General features: G+C 32.5%; 2 protein-coding genes and 1 long non-coding RNA gene across 3 annotated transcripts; 2 read left to right on the plus strand and 1 right to left on the minus strand.

The window, feature by feature from the left end:
* Nucleotides 1-3,169, plus strand: LOC132254377 (uncharacterized). Its single transcript, XR_009466657.1, has 2 exons — nt 1-376; nt 2,900-3,169. It is a non-coding gene; the product is annotated as an uncharacterized LOC132254377 (long non-coding RNA).
* Nucleotides 3,170-13,809: 10,640 nt separating this feature from the next.
* On the minus strand, nt 13,810-14,235 carry LOC100244383 (auxin-responsive protein SAUR21). Its single transcript, XM_010656990.3, has one exon. The coding sequence runs from the start codon at nt 14,233-14,235 to the stop codon at nt 13,810-13,812; it is 426 nt and encodes a 141-aa protein (XP_010655292.1).
* Nucleotides 14,236-17,918: 3,683 nt separating this feature from the next.
* LOC100855086 (protein SMALL AUXIN UP-REGULATED RNA 51) lies at nt 17,919-18,413 on the plus strand. The gene has a single exon (XM_003632888.2). The coding sequence runs from the start codon at nt 17,919-17,921 to the stop codon at nt 18,411-18,413; it is 495 nt and encodes a 164-aa protein (XP_003632936.1).
* The last annotated feature ends 2,839 nt before the right edge of the window (nt 18,414-21,252 follow it).

Raw genomic sequence — 21,252 nt, forward strand, 5'->3', positions numbered from 1 at the left:
AAATAATATATGATGTCACTATTTATGGTGTCGCATTTAAAATAATGACACCATTGAACTTAAAATTTATAAAGGTGACACATCATATAAAAAATCTTCAATTAGGATAGTTAGATGATGCTAATTTTAGATTTACGATGTCATTTTTTGGAAGTGACACCATATGAAATAAAAAGTTTTAAATTTTATAACTCAATGGGCCTTTTTTTTAAATAGTGAGTAGGAACAATTTACGAAAAGTCCATTGTTTCCATATATACATTAACTAATATAAAAGATCTTATTGCTTAACCCTAACCATCGTTTTCTTCTCCTTCTTCTCACACCCATGGTCGGCACACCCATAATTGATATTCTTTGCTTCGTAAAATCTCGGGTAAGTCAAAATCTCTTATCTACCATCTTCATTTTTTTTTATTAATGCAAAAAACTTTGTTAGTATAATTGTTTTATATCTCTTGATTTAGTATATCTATGATGTGGGTTTTGTAAATGGTGTTTTTTATCTAGGTTTAACATTCTAACATATTTTTTGTTTCATTGCTAATAAGCCCCAAAACAAATGAAAACAAGAAAAATGAATTATTTTTATAAATTTTGTCTAATTGAGAATGAGAGATACACTAGTTTGTAGTAATTTTTTGCATGAAATAGTATTTTATTGAAGACTTGACTATATTTGATACTTTTTTCCACCGTGCTAGGAGCTTTTTGGTGAAGTCTAACAATAGAGATTGACATCTACTACAAGATGATACTCAATTAATCCAAAAGCACTTAAGTTATTTAGGGTTTTCTTCAGTTAACCTAAGAAAACATTCCCACTTTCTTTGTATTGAGTCACCTAAATAGAATAGAATATTGGGTATCAGAGTCGTAAAGGGTAATATAAATATGACTTTTTTTTTTTAGAGTCACCTACATGGAATGAATTATTGGTAGGTGAACAAAATATTGGGGTGATTGTAATAGTTGAATTAGTAAATGGAAGATAAGTGTATGTTGCTTTGTTTATTCTATAAAAACAATAATTTTAGTAGTTGAAATTTACATGCTTTGTTGTTTTATAAAAACAATAATTTTAGTATTTGAAATTTTAAAATGTGAATGAAATGCCTGAAAATATGTTTTGAAAAATAGGATAGTAATAAATGGAAAATAACTCATTTCCTAAAAATATTTTGATAAATTAAAATAATATGTGGTTAAAATATATTTTTGTGAAAGTATTTAAAAATGAATCAAAATATTAATAATTGTTATTTTGTTTGAAAATAATTTAGGAATATAAAATAATATTGGGGATAATTTTTGAGTTTAAATTGGGTTATAAATGGTTCATTTTTTTAGGATTGTCCTTTTTGAAAATAATCCAATGATAATTTTTTTAAATAAGAATGTTGAAAATAATTTTAAAAATAAAATTTTGTTGGCAATGATTTTTCTAAAAGTATTTTAGGCATAAATGGAAATTTCTTGTATGAAAATAAGAGAATTTATATATATATATATATATATATATATATATATATATATATATATATATATATATATATATATATATATATATAATAGACATAAAATAGACTTCTTTGATATTTAATAAACAAGTGAATTTTTCTCTAAAAAAAGAATAAAATAAGAATTTCTCTATATAATAAAATAATTTATATATGAGATAGTTTTCAATAAGAAAGTTTTGAAAATAAATTTGGGATAAAATATTTTTTAGTAAGTTTTGTTTAGATAATTCAAGAATAAAGTGGTTTATTAACTTTTCTTAAAAAATAACATTCTTCTTTCTTTTTTGAATTGATCAATTTTTTTAGAAATAAAATTGTTAGATTCTATTTTTTTGTAAATGTTTAAGAAATTCTAAAAAATTCTTTAAAAATGAAATGACCTTTCTACCACATTCCTTGTAATAAATAATTGTTTTTTTATACATATTGTAAAGTAAAAAAAAAAGTCTTTGTTTAGTTAACCTAAGAAGACATTCCAACTTTTCTTTGTGTTGAGAGTCACCTAAATGGAATAAAATATTCAATATCATAGGAGAGTAAAAAGTATTGTAGAAATGATTTTGTTGAGAGAGTTATCTAAATGGAATGAGATATTGGTAGGTGAATAAAATATTATGGTGATTGTAATAGTTGACTTAGTGAGTGAAGGAGAAGTGTATGCTTCTTTGTTTATTCTATAAAAACAATAATTTTAGTAGTTGAAAATGTGTATGAAATGACTGAAAATATTTTTTGAAAAATAAGAAAATAATAAATGGATAATAGCTCATTTCCTAAAAATCTTTTGATAAATTAAAATAACTTGTAGTTAAAATATATTCTTATGAAAGTATTTAAAAATGAACCAATATATTAATAATTGTTATTTTGTTTAAAAATAATTTAATAGTAAAAAAATAATACTGAGTTCAAATATGACTACTTTGTTATGAGATTCATTAAAGAAATAATTGTTGATTTTATAGTTATTACATCAAAGGTTTTACTCGTTTAATGAATTGTACATAATTTCATACTTTCAATTATTGTGATATTAATGTTATTCTCATTTGATTTCAGTTTGATGACAAATAAAACATATTCTCAAGTAGAATTTGATGAAATTAGAGAAAAATAGATTACTTTTGTGTTATAACTAATCTTGAATCATATTGATGTATCGTGATCATTCATGGTAAGTCCCTTAGTTGTTATATGATTGAATTTTCCATTGATATTGTATAACATTACTTATTCTTTACGAACTATTTTTATATCAAAATGAGAAAAAGGAAAAAGAAAAAGAAAACATTAGTACTTAGATTTGTTTATTGTTTATAACATCACATTTTTATTTTCAATAAGAACTCTAAAACTCATTAAACTATGAAATGCAGGTATACACTCTTGGGAGGACAATATGAAGAATAAAAAGAAAGGAGAAAGAGGCAACAAGATTTAGGTTTTTAGATATGACTCTTATGTCATACATTATAGGACATAAATGTTACTTTATTTGGAATTGAGAATTTTGGGTTTTTGGATGCAACTCTTGTGTCATTTTATGGTTAGCCGGTTTTATGCATATGAAATGCAAGTATACATGAATGTTGGGAAGCTTAACATTTCTAAATCATGTTTTAATGTGTATTCACTTTTCTTTTTTAGTTTTGGTGGGTTTGATGTGTTTGATGTACTATCATTTTGTGAACATTTGATATACAAATATTATTGGATGATGTAATATGTTACAAATTAATTCATAAGCATTATGAAAATATAAGTTAAATGTAATATGATTATTATATTTATGGACAATTTACACAGGTTAGTCTTATTTATTAATAAGCATTACAAAAATCTACAAACTAATCAACAAAAAACAACCATATCTTCCATAATCATTTACAATGATGTGACACCATAAATTAAAGGTGATACATTTAACGCGACACCATAACTCAAAGATGATGCATTTCTATATCAAATTAAGCATCACTAAAAATATATGGTGTCTCTTCTGAATGTGTCACCATTTATCTGCTTTGATGTCGCTTCCAAATACGTCACCAATTGATACCCTCTATGATGTCAGTGGATAAGGTGACGCTATGTTGTAGTGACACCCTATGTTTATAGTGACTTATTATAAATGTCACCATATATCTTTTTCCTTGTAGTGAAGTGTGGAGGAAAGGGACACTATGCCACAGAATGTCCCTCAAAGAAAAAATGAAAGAAAGCCATGCAAGTCACTTGGAGTGACTCAGAATCATGTCAATCTAGTGAAAAAGAATCCAATGCTAGTGAGGAATGCACTAATTTCACAGCTTTTATGGCAAGTGTCATTGATGAACCACTCAAAAAAGAGGTACTTAGTGAGTCTTGTGAGTCAAGTGACTCAAATGGTGATGAGATGAGTTTTGACTCTGCATATGAGACTTTGTACAAGGAGTGCTTAAGTCTCAAACAGGAACAAGTTGAGTGGAAGACTTCTAAAAGGAGTTTAATCAATGAGATTAAAACTCTAAAGGGAGAGAAAAAATCTTTGCTAGATAAGATTGCCTTTCTTGAGGGCGAACACTTTGACATGAAGAAAATGTGTGATGAATTGAAGAGTGAAAATCAAGTGTTTAAGAATGAGTTGAGTCTTAGGAAAGAAGAGTCACATCCTAGCTCTAAAAGACTTAGTGATTTGATCAATTTAGGGAGGAAATCATTTGATAAAAGAGGCTTAGGTTTTGTTGATGAAGCTACCACTCCAAGTAGTGGTAAAACAATTTTTGTCAAGTCTTATGAAGAAGTGGTCCCTAAGAAAATTTCTCCAAAACTGAAACTTCATTGCACTCATTACACTAAAATGGGACACACCATTGATAGATGTTATGCTAGGATGTTTGAGAGTTTCCAAAGAAAGTTGACCAACCTAATGAATGAATCATTCACTTTGAGAAATAGGTTGTTACAAGGAGGCAAGAGAGTGTTCATGAGAGATTCAAATGTCCCTCATTATAGTGGCTTCCAAGGAAGCACTTCAAATGGAATGACCAAAGTCACAAATGTAAAACAAATATGGGTGAAAAAGAGTGAGCTTAATTGCCTTGTTGTTCACACTGCACTTAGAGCTAGTGAGTTACACTCATGGTACTTTGATAGTGGTTGTTCACGTCATATGACAGGTAATAGATCATTCTTCACTAATTTCACTGAATTTGATGGAGGAAATGTGACTTTTGGTGATGGCAATGTTGCTAGTGTGAAAGGGAAAGACACAATTTATGCTCCCGGGGTCCCTAACCTTGAAGAGGTTTTGTATGTGGAAGGATTGAAAGCTAACTTGATTAGCATTAGTCAAATATGTGACAAGAAGTTCAATGTTCAATTTTCACAAAATTTATGTAAAGTGTTTGATTTGAATGGAAATTGTGTGATGATTGGTTTGAGAACTTCTGATAATTGCTATGCTGTTTGTCAAAATCCTTCTACCTCTTTCTCTTCTTCTCTTGTGTGTGGTAGTTCAAAAATTGAATCAATAGATTTGTGGCACCGTAGGTTGGGTCATTTAAACTACCGTGACTTGATGAAGGTTGCAAATAATGAAGTCATCAAAGGGATTCCTAAGCTTGGAAAACCCTCTAATCCTATTTGTGGTCCTTGTCAAAAGGGAAAACAAACAAGGAGTACACATAAGAGAGTTGATGAAATTTTGACCTCTAAACCTTTAGAACTCTTACATATGGACCTCATGGGACCAATGAGAACTGAGAGTTTAGGGGGCAAGAAATACATTTTGGTGATGGTTGATGACTATTCTAGGTATGCATGGGTTGCATTCCTAAGAGATAAGAGTGAGACATTCATAAATTTCAAGGACATTGGTTTGAAAATTCAAAATGAAAAAGGGCATCCCATTGAAAGAATTAGGAGTGATAGGGGGAGAGAATTTGACAATTCAAATTTTTTTGAATTTTGTCATTCTCTAGGAATTAAACATGAGTTTTCCGCTCCTAGAACACCTCAACAAAATGGGGTAGTTGAGAGAAAAAATCGTGTCCTTCAAGAAATGGCCCGAACAATGCTAAATCAGCATGAACTCCCTACACATTTTTGGGTTGAAGCCATCAACACAACTTGCTATACTTCCAATAGAACTCACATGCGTCCTCATACTAGGAAGACTTGTTATGAGCTGTGGAAAGGTAAGAAACCCAGTGTGAAGTACTTTAGGGTGTTTGGAAGTAGATGCTATGTCTTGAAAGATCATGAAAATCTTGGAAAGTTTGAATCCAAGAGTGAAGAAGGGATATTCTTAGGATACTCCTCCAAAAGTCGGGCATATAGAGTATACATTTTGAGTTCAAAATGTATGGTGGAATCAATCAATGTGATTGTGGATGATATAGGATCAAGGTCAAGAGAGTGTGATGATGATAGAATTGATGTGTCAAAAGATATTGAAGTGATTGAAGAAAAATCTGAAGATGAAAAGTTAAGTGAAGATGAAGAAAAGAAAGATGAGCAAGGAAAGAAAGGAGATAGGGGGAGAATTGAGCCATCAAAGAAAAATAAGTCAAGGGTACCTAAGAACCATCCTTTGAGCAATGTGATTGGGAACTATGAGGATAGCATGGTAACAAGGAGACAATCCAAGCTAAATGAGGTAAGCTATGTTTGCTATACCTCCCAAATTGAACCAAAAAATGTTGAAGAAGCCTTGAATGATGAAGCTTGGGTAGATGCTCTTCATGAAGAGCTAAATCAATTTTCTAGAAATGATGTTTGGTTCTTAGTGCCTAGACCAAAAGATGTGAATGTCATTGGAACAAAATGGATTTTCAAAAATAAGATGGATGAAAATGGTGTGATTGTGAGAAATAAAGCTAGGTTAGTTGCTCAAGGGTTCAAGCAAATTGAGGGAATTGATTTTGATGAAACCTTTGCTCCAGTTGCAAGACTTGAATCCATTCGAATACTCTTAGCTGTAGCTTGTGTATGGAAATTTAAATTGTTTCAAATGGATGTCAAGAGTGCCTTTCTAAATGGGATCCTTAATGAAGAAGTGTATGTGGAGCAACCCAAAGGGTTTCAAGACCCTAGGTATCCAAATCATGTCTATAGACTTAGAAAAGCTCTCTATGGTTTAAAGCAAGCTCCTAGAGCTTGGCATGAAAGACTCACATCCTATCTTCTTAAGAAAGGATTCATGAGAGGGGGAGCTGATCGAACATTGTTCATTAGAAGAAATGATGAAGTGTTCTTGGTAGCACAAATCTATGTGGATGACATTGTGTTTGGCTCTACCTCCAGTGAGTGCGCTTTAGATTTTGCCAAAGAGATGAAAAGTGAGTTTGAGATGAGCATGGTAGGAGAATTGACCTATTTTCTTGGTTTCCAAGTGAAACAACTCAAGGATGGGATTTTTCTATCCCAATCCAAGTACGCAAGGGAACTTGTCAAAAAGTTTGGGCTTGAGTCAACTAAACATTTTAGGACACCAATGCCAACCAACCTAAAGCTAAGTAAGGATGAATCCGGGAAAGGGGTAGAGGAAACATTGTATAGGAGCATGATTGGTAGTCTCTTGTACCTCACTGCTAGTAGACCGGACATAACTTTTAGTGTTGGAGTGTGTGCTAGGTATCAGGCATGTCCTAAGGAATCTCATCTCATAGCTCTTAAGCGTGTCATTAGGTACATTGCTGGTACTTTAGAGCTGGGTCTTTGGTATCCATTTGACACTCATTCTGATGTAGCTTGCTACATTGATGCTGATTGGGCTGGAAATGTGGATGATAGGAAAAGCACTTCAGGTGGTTGTTTCTATATTGGAAATTGTTTGGTTGCTTGGATGAGTAAGAAGCAAAACTCTGTTTCGCTTTCCACAGCTGAAGCGGAATACATTGCTGCTGGTAGTTGTTGTTCCCAGCTTTTGTGGATCAAGCAAATGTTGAGAGACTATGGGATTGATCAAGGAACCATGGTAGTGTTTTGTGACAATACTAGTGCAATCAACATCTCTAAGAACCCTGTTCTACACTCTAGAACAAAACACATTGACATTAGACATCACTTCATTCATGACTTAGTAGAAGACAAAGTGGTGTCATTGGAATATGTTCCAACTGAGGGTCAAATTGCTGATATTCTTACTAAACCTTTGGATGTGTCTAGGTTTGAATCACTTAGAAAGTCCATAGGTTTATGCACAGTCAATTGACTTTCTCTAGAACCTGTCTAGGACACCTTCTTGCATATCCTTGAGTCTTAGTTGTCTTCCTATGTTCCTAACTTTAATCAAGTTGATGTTCTTTTGTTTTGGTTCAATCCTTTCTTCGTTTTTCATAAATTTTCAACATTTGTTGGGTTCATGAGAGTGACATGCTTACTCTTTTGTTTAAGAGTTAAATTGACTCTTAATGATCTTAATTGCTTCAAGATGTTTTTATCTCCATGGCTTGATTGGTAAACATGATATTGAATCCTTGCTATTTTGATTTGATTAGATAAACCTCAAAAGGTTAGCTTCATTTCTTTTAAGTGAGTAATAGGTCATGGTTGAACCTTGTGATTACATAAATTGTGAGTAATGTTCTTTATAGTCTAAATGCAAACTTATGTTTATCTAATGAGCATTAAAAAGTGAGTAAAGTCATCCAGAATATCCTTGAGTGTTTAAGATTATTCTTCCTTGATTGTTTGCCCTCTCTTTGAAATTAAAAAAAAAAAAAAATATTAAGTTTCCCAGAATGGTTATGGCTCCTTGGCAATGTTTCAAGAGTTAAAAAGCCTCCATTGCAAGAGTGGGACATCCCTTATGTTGTTATGTTGTAAAGGCCACTTTAGTGATCCTCAAATTTAAAAAAAAAAAAAAAAAAATATTGATCCTAAGAGTGAAGCTCATGTTTGTGAAATCATTTCAATGCTCAATGTGAAAAACAAATGTTGTATGAATTTTTTTTGGGATGTGAATAAGCCGTGTTAAACAGAAATCCAGCCAAGAGAGGTGCAAATTGACTTCTTGGAATATTATCTTGAATTTCTCTAGGAAGGAAGTGTGTCTTGAAAATGATTTTTTTGCTTTATGGGTGGATATAGGTTTATAAGTGGAAAGAAATTAACATACTCACTATTTTATGGTGTCATGAGTAAGTCTTCTTTGAGCTTAAACATACTTGTTAGAATGTTGATAATCATTTGTTTTTTACCTATTCATTTAATAAATTTGGAAGGTTCTTCAATCTTTATGTTTATTAATTTTGTCTAAAGTTAAGCTCTTGGTAGCATTCTTGTTCAATATGAATCAATTCTAACTCATTGATTGAAAGATAAGTATGTCATCCTATTGAATCTTAGCTATGGTGAATCATATTTTCAATGTTTGGAAAGCTTGTTGGTTTTCTTGTGTTTTTATTGTAAATTTTTTTGCCTAAGTCATTTTTCAGTAGGGTGTCGATCGATCTGCTGAATGTGTGGATCGATCCACTGTGTGCACAGTCATGTGACCGAGAGCCCTTGAACGATGTGTGGATCGATCCACCAAGATCGATACCATTTGACTCCAACACTTAGAAATTTTTTTGTGAAAAGTTTCCTGCAGTTGCACAAGTTTGTTCCTTCACCGAGAGCTCTTGAACGATGTGTGGATCGATCCACCAAGATCGATACCACTTATGCATTTGTGTCAAATTCCATTTCTGCCCTCATCTGGTTCAACTCCTTTGGTTTAATGAATCAGGGGTATTTTCGTAATTTTTTATATTAAAAAAATAAATAAATAAATAAATAAAGGAAAAGAAATGTCAAAAACCCCAAATCTGGTTACTCTCGTCTCATTCTTTCCGGGCCCTAGGGTTTTCGTTCCAGAGAAGAACCCTTCGTCTCTTCTATTCGCCGTCATTTGGTTCGTTCCGGCCGTTGTCACCGGAAATCTTCGCCGTGCACAGCTCTCATTCTCATTTCTGTCTGTTGTCGGCATTTCGGTGTACTGTTAGCTCATCTTGTCTCATTGTTTTTCTCTCTGTTTGTCGCCTGTTTGTCGCTGGACTGCAACTCCATTTCCATTAGTCGGCATTCGTTCCAGTTTTTCTTGTGGTATCACTGATCTGATATCTTCCCCGTCAAAGGATTGCTGATCTGGTAGCCCTTGGTCTGGTCGTCACAGCTTTTCTCGTGTGTACAGGTTGGTTTTTCTTCCATTGGTGTTGTTGGTTAGTTTTTGTGTGAGATTTTCTCATAGTAGGCTATTTGAGTGGATTATTTGGGAAATATGCCTCCAAAATGTCGTAAAAGCAAAGCCCCTGTTAAAGGGTCATCCTCTAGAACCTCAAAAGGAGCTCGAGATGAAAATTTATCCATCATTCCTTCTATCCAGCCTCCCAGTATCCCCAAGGCTCCTGCAAAAACTTCAATTGATGGGATTCCCTTCAATGCTTTCCCGGCAAAATTATGTAGAGACCAGTACACTAAGGTTTATCGTCAGAGGTCTCTTGTTCTTGAGAGACAACTTCATTTAGAATCCTTTCTCGACACACCAATTCCAAACCTGTTTGTAGAATTAGGATGGCTTCCTCTAGCAAACTTCACTGGGTCTGCTTGTGCTCCTATTGTCCGAATGTTTTATTCGAACATTATTGAGCATGACTTGGATCAGTCCTACCTCCAGTCAAGTCTTTTTGGAATTGTTGTTAAAGTCACCCCTAAGATAATTGCTGAAGTCTTAGGCATCCCGTTGGTTCAAGCACCCTTTGTGAGTGATTTGGAAATCACATCTGACCTGTTGGATAGAGTGTCTATTGACTTATGGGGAGAGGTCCGAGGTCAGCTAGGCTCAGGGGTGCACACTGGTAGTCTATCTCGTCCTGCTTGGGTGTTAGCTACTTTTCTATCATTCTCAGTTTATCCCTCCTCTCATCGGGCAAACATTTGTAAGAATGGTTGTATTCTCTTGTCTCGTATCCTTCATCGGGAACCCATCAATCTAGCATCTTGCATTTTAGATGAGATGATTTTTCGAGGTGATCCTATAGTGTCTAAGAAGGAGGTCCTTCCCTTTGGCATTTTGATCACACAAATCTGCCAAAGGGCTGGAGTTGTATTTCCTGTCAATTCTCCTTTTCTTATGCCAATGGGTCCCATTGATACCTCCTCTTGGAATCGACGTCAAGGACAGATTAAGGGTGCTCTTGGTTCTAAGAAGAAGGTGTGCCATAGTAGAGCCAAGAGAAAATTTGGTGAAAGTGACGCTGATTCAGATGTAGATTCCACTGTCCTAGCTGAACTTTGTGCTAGGTTTGATGCTTTGGATGAAAAGATTTCTGCTCAATCCACCTTATTGTCTGAGCAGATTTCTCAACTTCAATCTTATATGGAGAGAGGTTTCTCTCTAATTGATGGACAAATGCTTTGCAACATGGATCAGCTGCACGCTCTTGAAGATTTTGTCCATAAGCATCTCTCTTAGCCAAGTAGCAGCTAGTTATTATTTTTTGGACAGCCCCTTGTCTTGTGTAATTTGCTTATCATGTTCATTTTGATCGACTTATGTACATGGCTTATTTTGGACAACTCTTTGTCTCATTCTGGGACAAAAAGGGGGAGACATTTTACACTTGACATGTAGTTGATCATGACATTGTGTTTTGTGCTTTGGATATTTGATATGTTGATCATGATCATATTGTTTTGTATTTGTGGATATTGGACATGGTTATTTTGACTCATGAATGCATATTAACTATCTTTAGGCAAATGATATTTGTGGATATCTATGTGTTAATTTATTCAAATCTTGTGGAAGTGCCTTGGAATATGTACAGGTGCTACTAATGCCTTTCTTGAGATTTATTTGCAGGTATTTTAGTACTTAGGTTGTGGCTTTGAGTGAGTGAGGAGTCTTGTATGAGAGTTGGGTGGGGCTTACTTACTTGTACTCATTCGTGTTGTAAAGGGTTTTGTCCCAGAATTGCCAAAGGGGGAGATTGTGAGTGTTTAGCTAGGTTGGCAATTCCGGACAAAATTCCTAAGTGTCCCCTAACTCGGCTTTCCTATTCCTATTCGGACTACTTGACTTTGAAGACTAAGACTTTGCTAAGAAGCCGAGGTATGTAGTCGAGTGTGGAGTGATTGAGTGTGAATCAACCCGGTTTTTAATCTTTAAATGGGTTAGAAAGTTGGGAAAAATGGTTTTTGGTGCAAGGATTTCATTCCTCTGTTTCTGGATCGATCCAAGTGTAGGGGTGGATCTATCCAACTAATGTTTTTTTGATCAAATCTCAGCCATTAGATTAAGGGTTTCTTTTTACACTTTAAAACCCAATCTTCTCTCATTTTCTGAGAAGAGAGACTGCTGAAAACGTGGGGAGAGCAGCCACACTCCCAAGTGTTCTTCATTTCTCATTTTTGCTTTCCTAAGTTGGGTTTTTTGATTGCAAAGAAAATCCACTTCTCTTAATGTTTTCAAAACTAGTTTTCAATGGATTTTCTTGAGCAATAAATGGGTTGATTCATTCTTTCATTCACATCTAAATCTCTCATTCTATTTGGGTTGTGCAAAAACCCATTTTCTTCTTGTGTGGATTCAAGAAGAGGCCGAGATTGAGCTTGGTGCGGACTCCAAGTGTGCTCCAAAAAGAGAAGCTGAAAATGAAGGTACTAGTCAAGTATTCCGGGAAGGATTGGTTGGCTTGAGCTAGGTAAAACCTTGTACTCAGTTTTTTATTCTTCATAGTGGAGTTTTCAATCGGTGATAGGCCCGTGGTTTTTTATCTCTTCGGAGGTTTTCCACGTTAAAAATCTGGTGTTCATTGTTTCTTTCTCTCACTCTATGTTTTGTTTTATTTTTGAGGAGTGTTGAAGCATTTGCATGTATTTTGCATTTATAAATTGTTGGGGGAGTATTGATGCATACATTATTGCTTGTGGATGTTTTGCTTTGTTGAAAAGTTATTAGAAGAAAAAAAAAAATTCTTGACATTAAGATAGTCTAAGGTTAGGTAATCTTTGTTGGAAGGATTTTTTAAATTGTTCTACAACACCTATTCACCCCCCTCTAGGTGTAGTTCATTATTGAGATTCACATTTTCACTTATTTTCATGAATGTTCATATAGTTTTGAACATGGGGCTTGCTTATAGGAAAGACATGTAACGACATAGTATAATGCAGTCCTCATTAAGTTTTCTTTAAGATAAAGTAAAATCCTTGTGATCCTGCGCCACCAATGAAGCTAAATTATACAAGTTAGTTTTGGAGCTTAAACTCACATGCAACTCTATATTTAAATCATTAAAAATGAAACTAATCCCGATTAATATAAATATCTAAAACATGCAGTAGTTTAATTAGATCAACTGTCACGTAGCCGTATGGTTCCGTGTACCCTCTCTCAATATATTGTCCCAAGTCAAAAACTTTGATTGAAGCTCCATGTGGGTGATCATCATCTCCTCTTCCCTTCATTAATTTGTTGTCTAGGTCTTGTTTACAAGTGACAAGGCTCCGAATTTTTCTCTTTGTGCTCTCACTTATAAATTATTATGTCTAATGCATACATTTTTTTTGGGGGGTAAGAATGGATGAACCAAATCAAGACTAATGGATTTTTGTTTAAAAATGAAATCTTATTTGGTCGGTTCATCCTTGGAATCGCATCATATTTTGAATCCAATGAAATAAGATGAATTAAAGTGATATTTTATAAATATATGATTATTTTGAATATATTAACCATTTCTTTATTTTTCGGTGAACTAAAAGGAATCGAAAACTTTGTTCTTTCTTTAATAATTTCTTATCCGAAAACTAATCCTTTTTAGTAGGATTTGAACCCATTCACAGAACCCTAAAAATGTTTAAATACCTAGCTATCTAGGTATGGACCAACACAAAAAGACAAATTTAATTACTGGGAATTTTTCCTACAAACCATACAATACAAAAAGGAAGGACATTTAAATGAAAGAAAAGATTGAACATAATAACACAAAGCTTACTTTGGATTGCATTAGGGTTCCGTAAATTTTCCTTTTGTACATGTATATTTAATTATGAACTGTTATACTTCAAACCCGATCTTATAATTATTATTCAAATTAAGCAAAATACTTACATAATTCTGGGATTTTTCAGCAAATCCTCAGTCTAAACAGTCAGCAAATAGTTCTTATTGCACCCAATTGATCGATCTAAGGAGAGACCAATCTCATCTCCTAGCTTGAGAAAGGAGAACGCCATTACACTAAAGGTTATAGATATATACTTATAAATATATATGAGTGAACTATTGATAATGGATGATCTTCTCCATCAATCAATTTTGTTGTACTCCTTTATGTTTCTTCTTGTTCGTGTTCTTCATTTTATGCCTTGTCAGACACTTCCCCAGTATCTCCTGAAAATCTTCCTCCTCACAAGGAATTTGCAGTCCACCTTCTTGCTTGAACTCGAATTCATCGGCCATTCGCTCCATCAAAGCCCTAAAGTCAGGCATGGACAAGTAGCTGGTAGGGATTACAAACCGCCTTAGTTCCGGCCCAACGTACACTGCCAAGAACCCTCTGGGGACCTCCTTTAGGTTCCATTGACACAAGTACTGGCTGGCCAGCAATGACTCCCTCGAGTTCTCGGTCGAATGATCTTGAAAACCCTCCTTCAGTGGCAATGCCGGAGGCCTACGCTGCTGCTGCGGCGCCCACCATAGCCATAGCCGGAGAATCTTCTTCGACCTCATAACCATGGCAGAGTTTCAAAAACTATCTATCTGTATATATGTATATGGAAATATTGATGTTATTGGAGACCTCTGCATGCAATTATACAACATGCACAAGGTTCATCTAAAACCCTAAAAGAATGAGAAATTAAACTTAGAAACCATTGATTTCATGCAAACCCCATATAACAAAATGAAGAAAAACCAGCGCTATCATCATGATAATGAATACGTTTTTCTTCTAAACTCTTGAAAACCCGAAAAAAACGATGAACTCAAGCACTTCGACTGCATCATGTAGTGCACAAAGAACAGGGTTTAAGAATTTTTTTTCTCTCTTCTTTCTCTACCAAAGAAGAATGAATATCTTGAAGAGCATGGCAGCTATCTTTGTGGGATTTAAGTTGTATAGAACAATATATATAGGAAATTATATTGGGTTGTCCACCTAATTTTGGCTTCTGATGCCCTAAATTTAGCTGCAGTTGCACCAAAAAATGGCTAATTTTGTTATGTGATAGTGCTTCTAATGGAGTTTCATAAATCCTACCAATGATTTGATCATATTTTATGGAATTTGGATTAGATTAAAGCCAGTTAGAAGCAATTATTCTTGGGAGTCTGATCAGTTTGCTAGGGGTGTAATCTCAGTTAAGGGTTTTCAACATTTGTTTTTTCTTTTAGTTTGTAGTTTTTTGTTGTGTTGAGATTATAAAGCTGGCTAAAGATGATTACTAAAGAGGCTAATTGGGTGGATTTGAGGTATGGGAGATGATTACTATGGTGTGGTCACAAAATAACTAATCTATGTTTCTCTATCAACTTTGAAGATATCTAATTTTGTACAATGAAACCCAGCCCGTGGCCAGCCTAGTTGTCATGTGCTAGTGTCTTTTGGATGGATTATAAATAACCCGAATGTTCAAGTTATTCATTACATGATAAACTTAAGTTGTTAGATAATAGACTGATATATATAAACCTCTCATTTAGAATGTACTTAACTTTTAAGTCTAATGATAGAAAAAATCATATTTAATTTGTATTTAAAAATATTTTTATTAAACAAAATAATTATAATATTTTTAAAATTTTAATTAAATAAAAATCTGTCCATTAGTAAAGAAAATATTTAAGTTCCATTTTTTTTTTTGGACAAAACACAAATAAATCATGTTCATAAATGTGGGGCCCATAATTAATAGTTGTCGAATGCCCTTAAAAATTGTGTTTAACTTTCAAATATTGCCTTTAACGTTTTTGAAGTTAAATGTATGTAAATAGGTTTATAAAACCAAAGGTTCAACTTTTTTAATGGGCCATTTGGGCCACATTAATTTCATAGCATGACAAAAACTTGGGCTTTGAATTGGGCCAAGTCCTTTCCCAAGTGGATTTTAGGCTAAAAGCCACACAATAATACAAAAGAAGTGACAACATTATTACTCTTTGTTTTTATTTTTGTCACACCAAATAAACAATTGAAACTTCTACATCCCAATAATACAAAGTTGCCTTCCAAAATACTTGGACCAAGATAGCTGATAAAAACATATGGTTATCATGTGTTGATGAACCTTCATAGACTTCAACGTCCATGAATTTATTTATTTATTTATTTTTTAAAAAGTTCCATATGGGGTAATTATTATATTATCTCGGGAAAAAAAAAATTCTTTATAAGTTATTTAATTTTCACTTTTAGTATTGTAAAATGTAGAAGTAAATATTTTTATATTTTTTTTTATTAAAAATAAGAATAATTTTGATATTTTTAAAATTTTAATTGCATTAAAATTTGTTTTCTAGATAATTTTTTAGCAAAAATATGATCAAACAAAGGTAAGGATCATGCTTAAGAATTCCATCAAAACATTCGAAAGATTGCTTTTAGTGTTAAAGAAACCCTCAAAATGGAGTTAACATTTTCAAAAAAGGGTATAAAAATGGATGAATTAAGATTCACAAAGTAAAGGGATTCAATATAATGTTGAGGGTCATATCATAAAATTGATGACATTTATTCATGATAAAGAGTTGTTTGTCCTACTTCTTTTGGACACATAAGAAATGTGGAATATCTATGGACTACTATAGGCTTGCGTATATATATTTGGAAGGTTATTGATTTGATTAAAAAACATAAGGGAATGTTTGGAAGGTTTTTGAAAATAATTTTTAAAAATATATTTTTTAAATTATTTTTAGGAATAAAATTTTCTTTAGGAACCCAAATATATATATATATATATATTAAAAAAAAATCTCAGCTTAACCTTATATTGATTAGATCCGAGATCATGGAATTGGAATGTTTTTAAAGTATTCTTTATATTTCCAATAATTTTATGATATGAAAGATATTAAGTTGTTTTTGAGAATAGTTTCTAAATAAACTTTGAATTATTAGATACTAGCCTATCGGTTGTATGTGTTTTTAGAAAACACTTTTAACTTAAAAAAGATATAATTCAAAGAAAAATTAAGTGTTTGATAAAATTTTAAAAATACTTTTAAAATTTTGAAAAATCATTTATAATTTTAAAAAACTATTTATTGTATATTTAATACAGAAATATTGGATAAATGATTATTTTAAATATACTTTTATTAAAAATAGTTTGAATAGAAACACTATCAAATGTAATATCTCATAAACATCCCATATCAGTCCATAAAGAATTTATGGATAATGAAAATCCGATACTTTGAATTAACTGAAGTTATGCTATAGATTGATTAAAAAAAACTTTAAAAAATCAAGTAAAGGGACCACGATGATTAAGATGAATTTTACACCATTCGATTTCTATTTTCATGGCATAACCAAAAGATAATGAAGACATGGTTGATTAAGCAGGTAAAGTAATACTGCTCTTAAATCATGCTTTAATCTATTGATTCTTCAATTTGAAACAATAAAATTGACAACCATGTCAAAGGAACACAATCATACAATGCAAAAGTGAAGAAAGATTGCCTTCAATCAAGGATAATATGAACCCCACTTGGTCCATGGAATCCAATCTCACTACCTTAATTTGATGGCCCCCCAAACATGGCATGGAGTCCCATATCTTACATTGTACTTTCTTTAAAAAAAAAATTTATTTGGCCCCAAACATGGAATTTTTTTCTTTTCTTTTTTTGGCCCTTCAGACATAGTACTTTTGTCCCAAATTTGTACAAAACTGCAGCGTACGGTAGCTTGAATTTTTCAGTACTCTTCTTGAATCTTATACATGTTTTGTCCCTTTGTTTTATCTCGGAAATTTTAAAAAAGAAAAAGAAAATTCATGAATATGAAGAAGAACAATTACAGAAAGCAAAGAGACAAACAACAAAAGATTAATTGTAGACCAACATGAATGAATGATGAAAGCGACTTTTCCCTCAAAGCTTGAAGACCCAGTCATGGTCTCTTTCCTCTAAATTAGTTTAATTACCACTGTGTAATTATTACTGTCATGTGATTGAATTTAAAAGTGTTTTTATTAAAGACAAAAATAATTTTAATAATTTTAAGATTTTTATTTAATTAATAAAATTCAGCTTTCTATGTAGTCTTTTAAAGTGATTCTTCCTATTTAGAGAATCTTCCTATTTATACATACATATCATCTTTTTCTTTCTTCAACCTTGGTCCTAAATTCCTAATCATTCTAGTGAACTCTATAACCTTTTTTTTCTTTCTCTCTGCAACTTCCATGGCAACCTCCGTTAACATCAATCAAATTGTAAGGCTGAAACAGGTGATGAAGAGGTGGAAGACAATGAGCATGAAGCTCAGACATGCACCCTCTCCAGATGCCACTGACAGTGAGACTGACACCGATATTGAGGCTTGTAAGCCCCGCACTCCCTCAGGCTTCCTTGCCATCTACGTTGGATCGGAGCGGGAAAGGTTCTTGATACCAACTAGGTATGTGAATCTTCCAGTGTTTGTCACCCTCTTGAAGAGAGCAGAGGAGGAGTATGGATTCAAGTTCAGTGGAGGGATAGTGGTGCCTTGTGAAGTAGGGTTCTTTAGGAAAGTGTTGGAGTTTCTTGAGAAAGATGAGAAGAAGTTTGGGAGCTTGGAGCTGGATGAGTTCTTGAAGATATTTTCTGAAGTGGGTTTTGATTCTTCATGCAAGGCAAGTAGCTACAACATTAATACTTGTCATGATCAGTTCACACATCTGATGCACAAGGCCAGCTAGGGTTTGATGTATGGTTTGTAATTCTCTGGGGTTGCTTTGATGCTTGCATGGTGGTCAGCTAGAGTTTTCTTCCATTTTCATCCGTTGTAGAATTAGGGTTTGTAACTTGGAGGATTTTCCTCTCCTTTCCTTTCCTTTCTTTTCTTTTGCTCCAAACTTGGGAAGCTACTAGAGCTAGGGTTTAGGGAGATGGATGTTAGATTGTGGGTGGTTTGGAGAAATGATTGTGTTTGAAGAATGTTAGTGACCATGATCATGAAATTATTTGAAAAAAGTAAGGGACTGATGATGGGGTTAAGAGCCTAATTATGATGTTTTTTGTGAAGTTAGTGGAAAAGTGTATACAAATTTTCATTCTAAGCTTTCTCTTTAATGATTTTGTCCATCACAAAGTATGATAAAAGTTAATTAAATAATAATATTATTATCTTCATAATCTATATTTTTATGTTTTTGAGGAAATGGGCATGCTCAAACAGAATGATTGGTTTGAAATAATGACCACCTTCAATGCCAACCATACTGAATATTTCATTGAGACCATCATCTCCTTTGAATTCTTTAGGTTCTTAACTTCTAGGGTTTATCTCCACTAATTGGAATCCAATTTTAAAACAAGAATGCTAGGTTTTCCAAAAAATCAATTTTGATCGAGGGAGTCTTTGAAATGATTCAATCTTGCACTTTTTCTTTTACTTTGTGTATAAAGAAAGAGAATATTAATATAAAGAGAAATGCTAAAAAGGTGTTCCAAAGTACAGGAAATAAACAAAAGACACCTAAAAGTATCACAAAAAATAGAGAGGGACAACAAAAAACAACACTCCCTCACAAGATCCCAACCTACTGTGGATAAGAGATTTAGAGTAATAAAATATTTAGACCATACTCAAATATTACAAAGAAAAGAATGTTTAAACCCTTGAACAAAATTTTCTTTATTTTCAAATGATCAATTATTTCTTTTCCTTCCTAGTTGTTTGAAAAAGGTATAAAGGAATAACACACCACACCTATTTCCTTTTTTTTTTTTTTTTTTAATTCCTACAAAAGAGTCATGCTAACCTAAAAGTATCTCTATGACAAAAAAGGGAAGCATTAAACAAAGAAAACAATAAATAACATAAAACCCTTATCTTAACACATTGAATGGCGATGTGGCTAATTTTTTTTTCTTCATATGACAAAGAAAACATCTATTCACTAAAAACCATCATCTCCTTCGAAAATGATTAGAGTTAAAATTTTATTCCACCTACCCTCCCTTGCAAAGAAGTCTATCTTCAATGGCACCCAAGAGTTCCAAATGACTCCTATTGGAAAAGCGACATGATTTCCCAACTCTAAAGCCATATAAAGGGCTTTTGTAGAAAATTTTCAATTATTTGACTCTATGTAGATCAATTTATTATCCTCATCTCTACCTTCCTTACAATCTCAAAAGGAAATGTCACACGTACAATTTCCACTTTCCAATCATTGAGCTGCCTAGAGCAACGGGGATCCAATCATTACACACTCTCTTGAGAAGTAGTTAGGAGGACTTAGCTAAATTGGATCATTAGAAGAGATGATAATTATGTTTATTCCTTGTGAAAAAATTAATTATGCTTTCATGCTTAAGGCTTTAAGGAATAAAGTAGATATTGGTGGTAGAATGATGTTCAACTGAAATTTATGAAGTTTCTAGAAATGTATAGTTCATTTTTCAAATAGAATAACAACATTTTTTTTCTTCATATTTAGTTATTTTAATAAAATTTTTCTTTTATTCTTTTTTATAGACAAATTTTTATCCGCAAGTTGAAAAGCGGGACCTCACACAAACTAGGCCTCGAGTGTTCAAGTTATTTGAATAGAATGTTCTCTAAATTCAACAAGAGTTCAATATGAGACTACCAAAAATATCTCATCTCATAGAAACTTTTTTTTTTTTTTCATATTTAATTAGACTTTTATATATTAAACTTATCCCTTTGCACAACTTTAATTTTAGAGGTCTCCAGTTGATATTAGAAGGAAATGGATATCAACTAATGCCATCACTATATCATAATCATAATATATATTTTGTGAAAGTACTTGCTATAATTTTTTACAAGCAAAGATGCCAAGATGCATCAAGACCCCTAAAATTAATATTAAATAATAATAATATCTTGTTCAAAAGAAAGATAAGTTAACAAAGGCAGCCACCTGAAAAGTACACAACTGTACCTATCCACTTGTTGTGTATTAAACAATGTACAAAGAAATTAGTTATTAAGTGATATCTAGAAGGAGGTTTAGTTGATTTTGTATTCATCATATTGATATATTAATATGCAAAAATATCCTATTAAAATATGATAAATTCTACAAATCATATCAAAGTGCTTCAAGATTGGAGATCAAAGATACCTTAATAGAATTATAAAAATGAATATAAATAGACATTTAGATAATATATTAATAATTATTATGGAATATATGATTTTAAGATATGACATGTAGTCTTTAGAAATAATAGATTTATGAATTTTTAAGATTCATGCTGACTCAAAAATAATGATAAAATGTTGTAATAATATTCCTAATTTTATTAAGTTATTAATATAAGATATTTGAAAGTTAACTCAGGAGTTAAATATTGTTAAATGTCATTATATTTATGGAGAAACTAATAGAACAATAGATGGTTCAGCTAAAAATAGATATCTGATGTAGAGTCTGATTTGGAGGCTAAATTTCTCTAAAAATGTTATAAAATTTGAATTTAAAGATTATTGTAGGCCATCTTTTAATAAAATTCGTAAATACCCTATCTCATAGTCTTTTTCTACTTGGAAAAAAACAAAAA

The sequence above is a fragment of the Vitis vinifera genome, chromosome 9 (assembly GCF_030704535.1).
Source record: "Vitis vinifera cultivar Pinot Noir 40024 chromosome 9, ASM3070453v1".
Lineage (NCBI taxonomy): Eukaryota > Viridiplantae > Streptophyta > Magnoliopsida > Vitales > Vitaceae > Vitis > Vitis vinifera.

Excerpts from the sequence above, each read along its gene's own strand:
- LOC100244383 (XM_010656990.3), bottom strand. The coding sequence starts at position 14,235 with ATGGTTATGAGGTCGAAGAAGATTCTCCGGCTATGGCTATGGTGGGCG.
- LOC100855086 (XM_003632888.2), top strand. The coding sequence starts at position 17,919 with ATGGCAACCTCCGTTAACATCAATCAAATTGTAAGGCTGAAACAGGTG.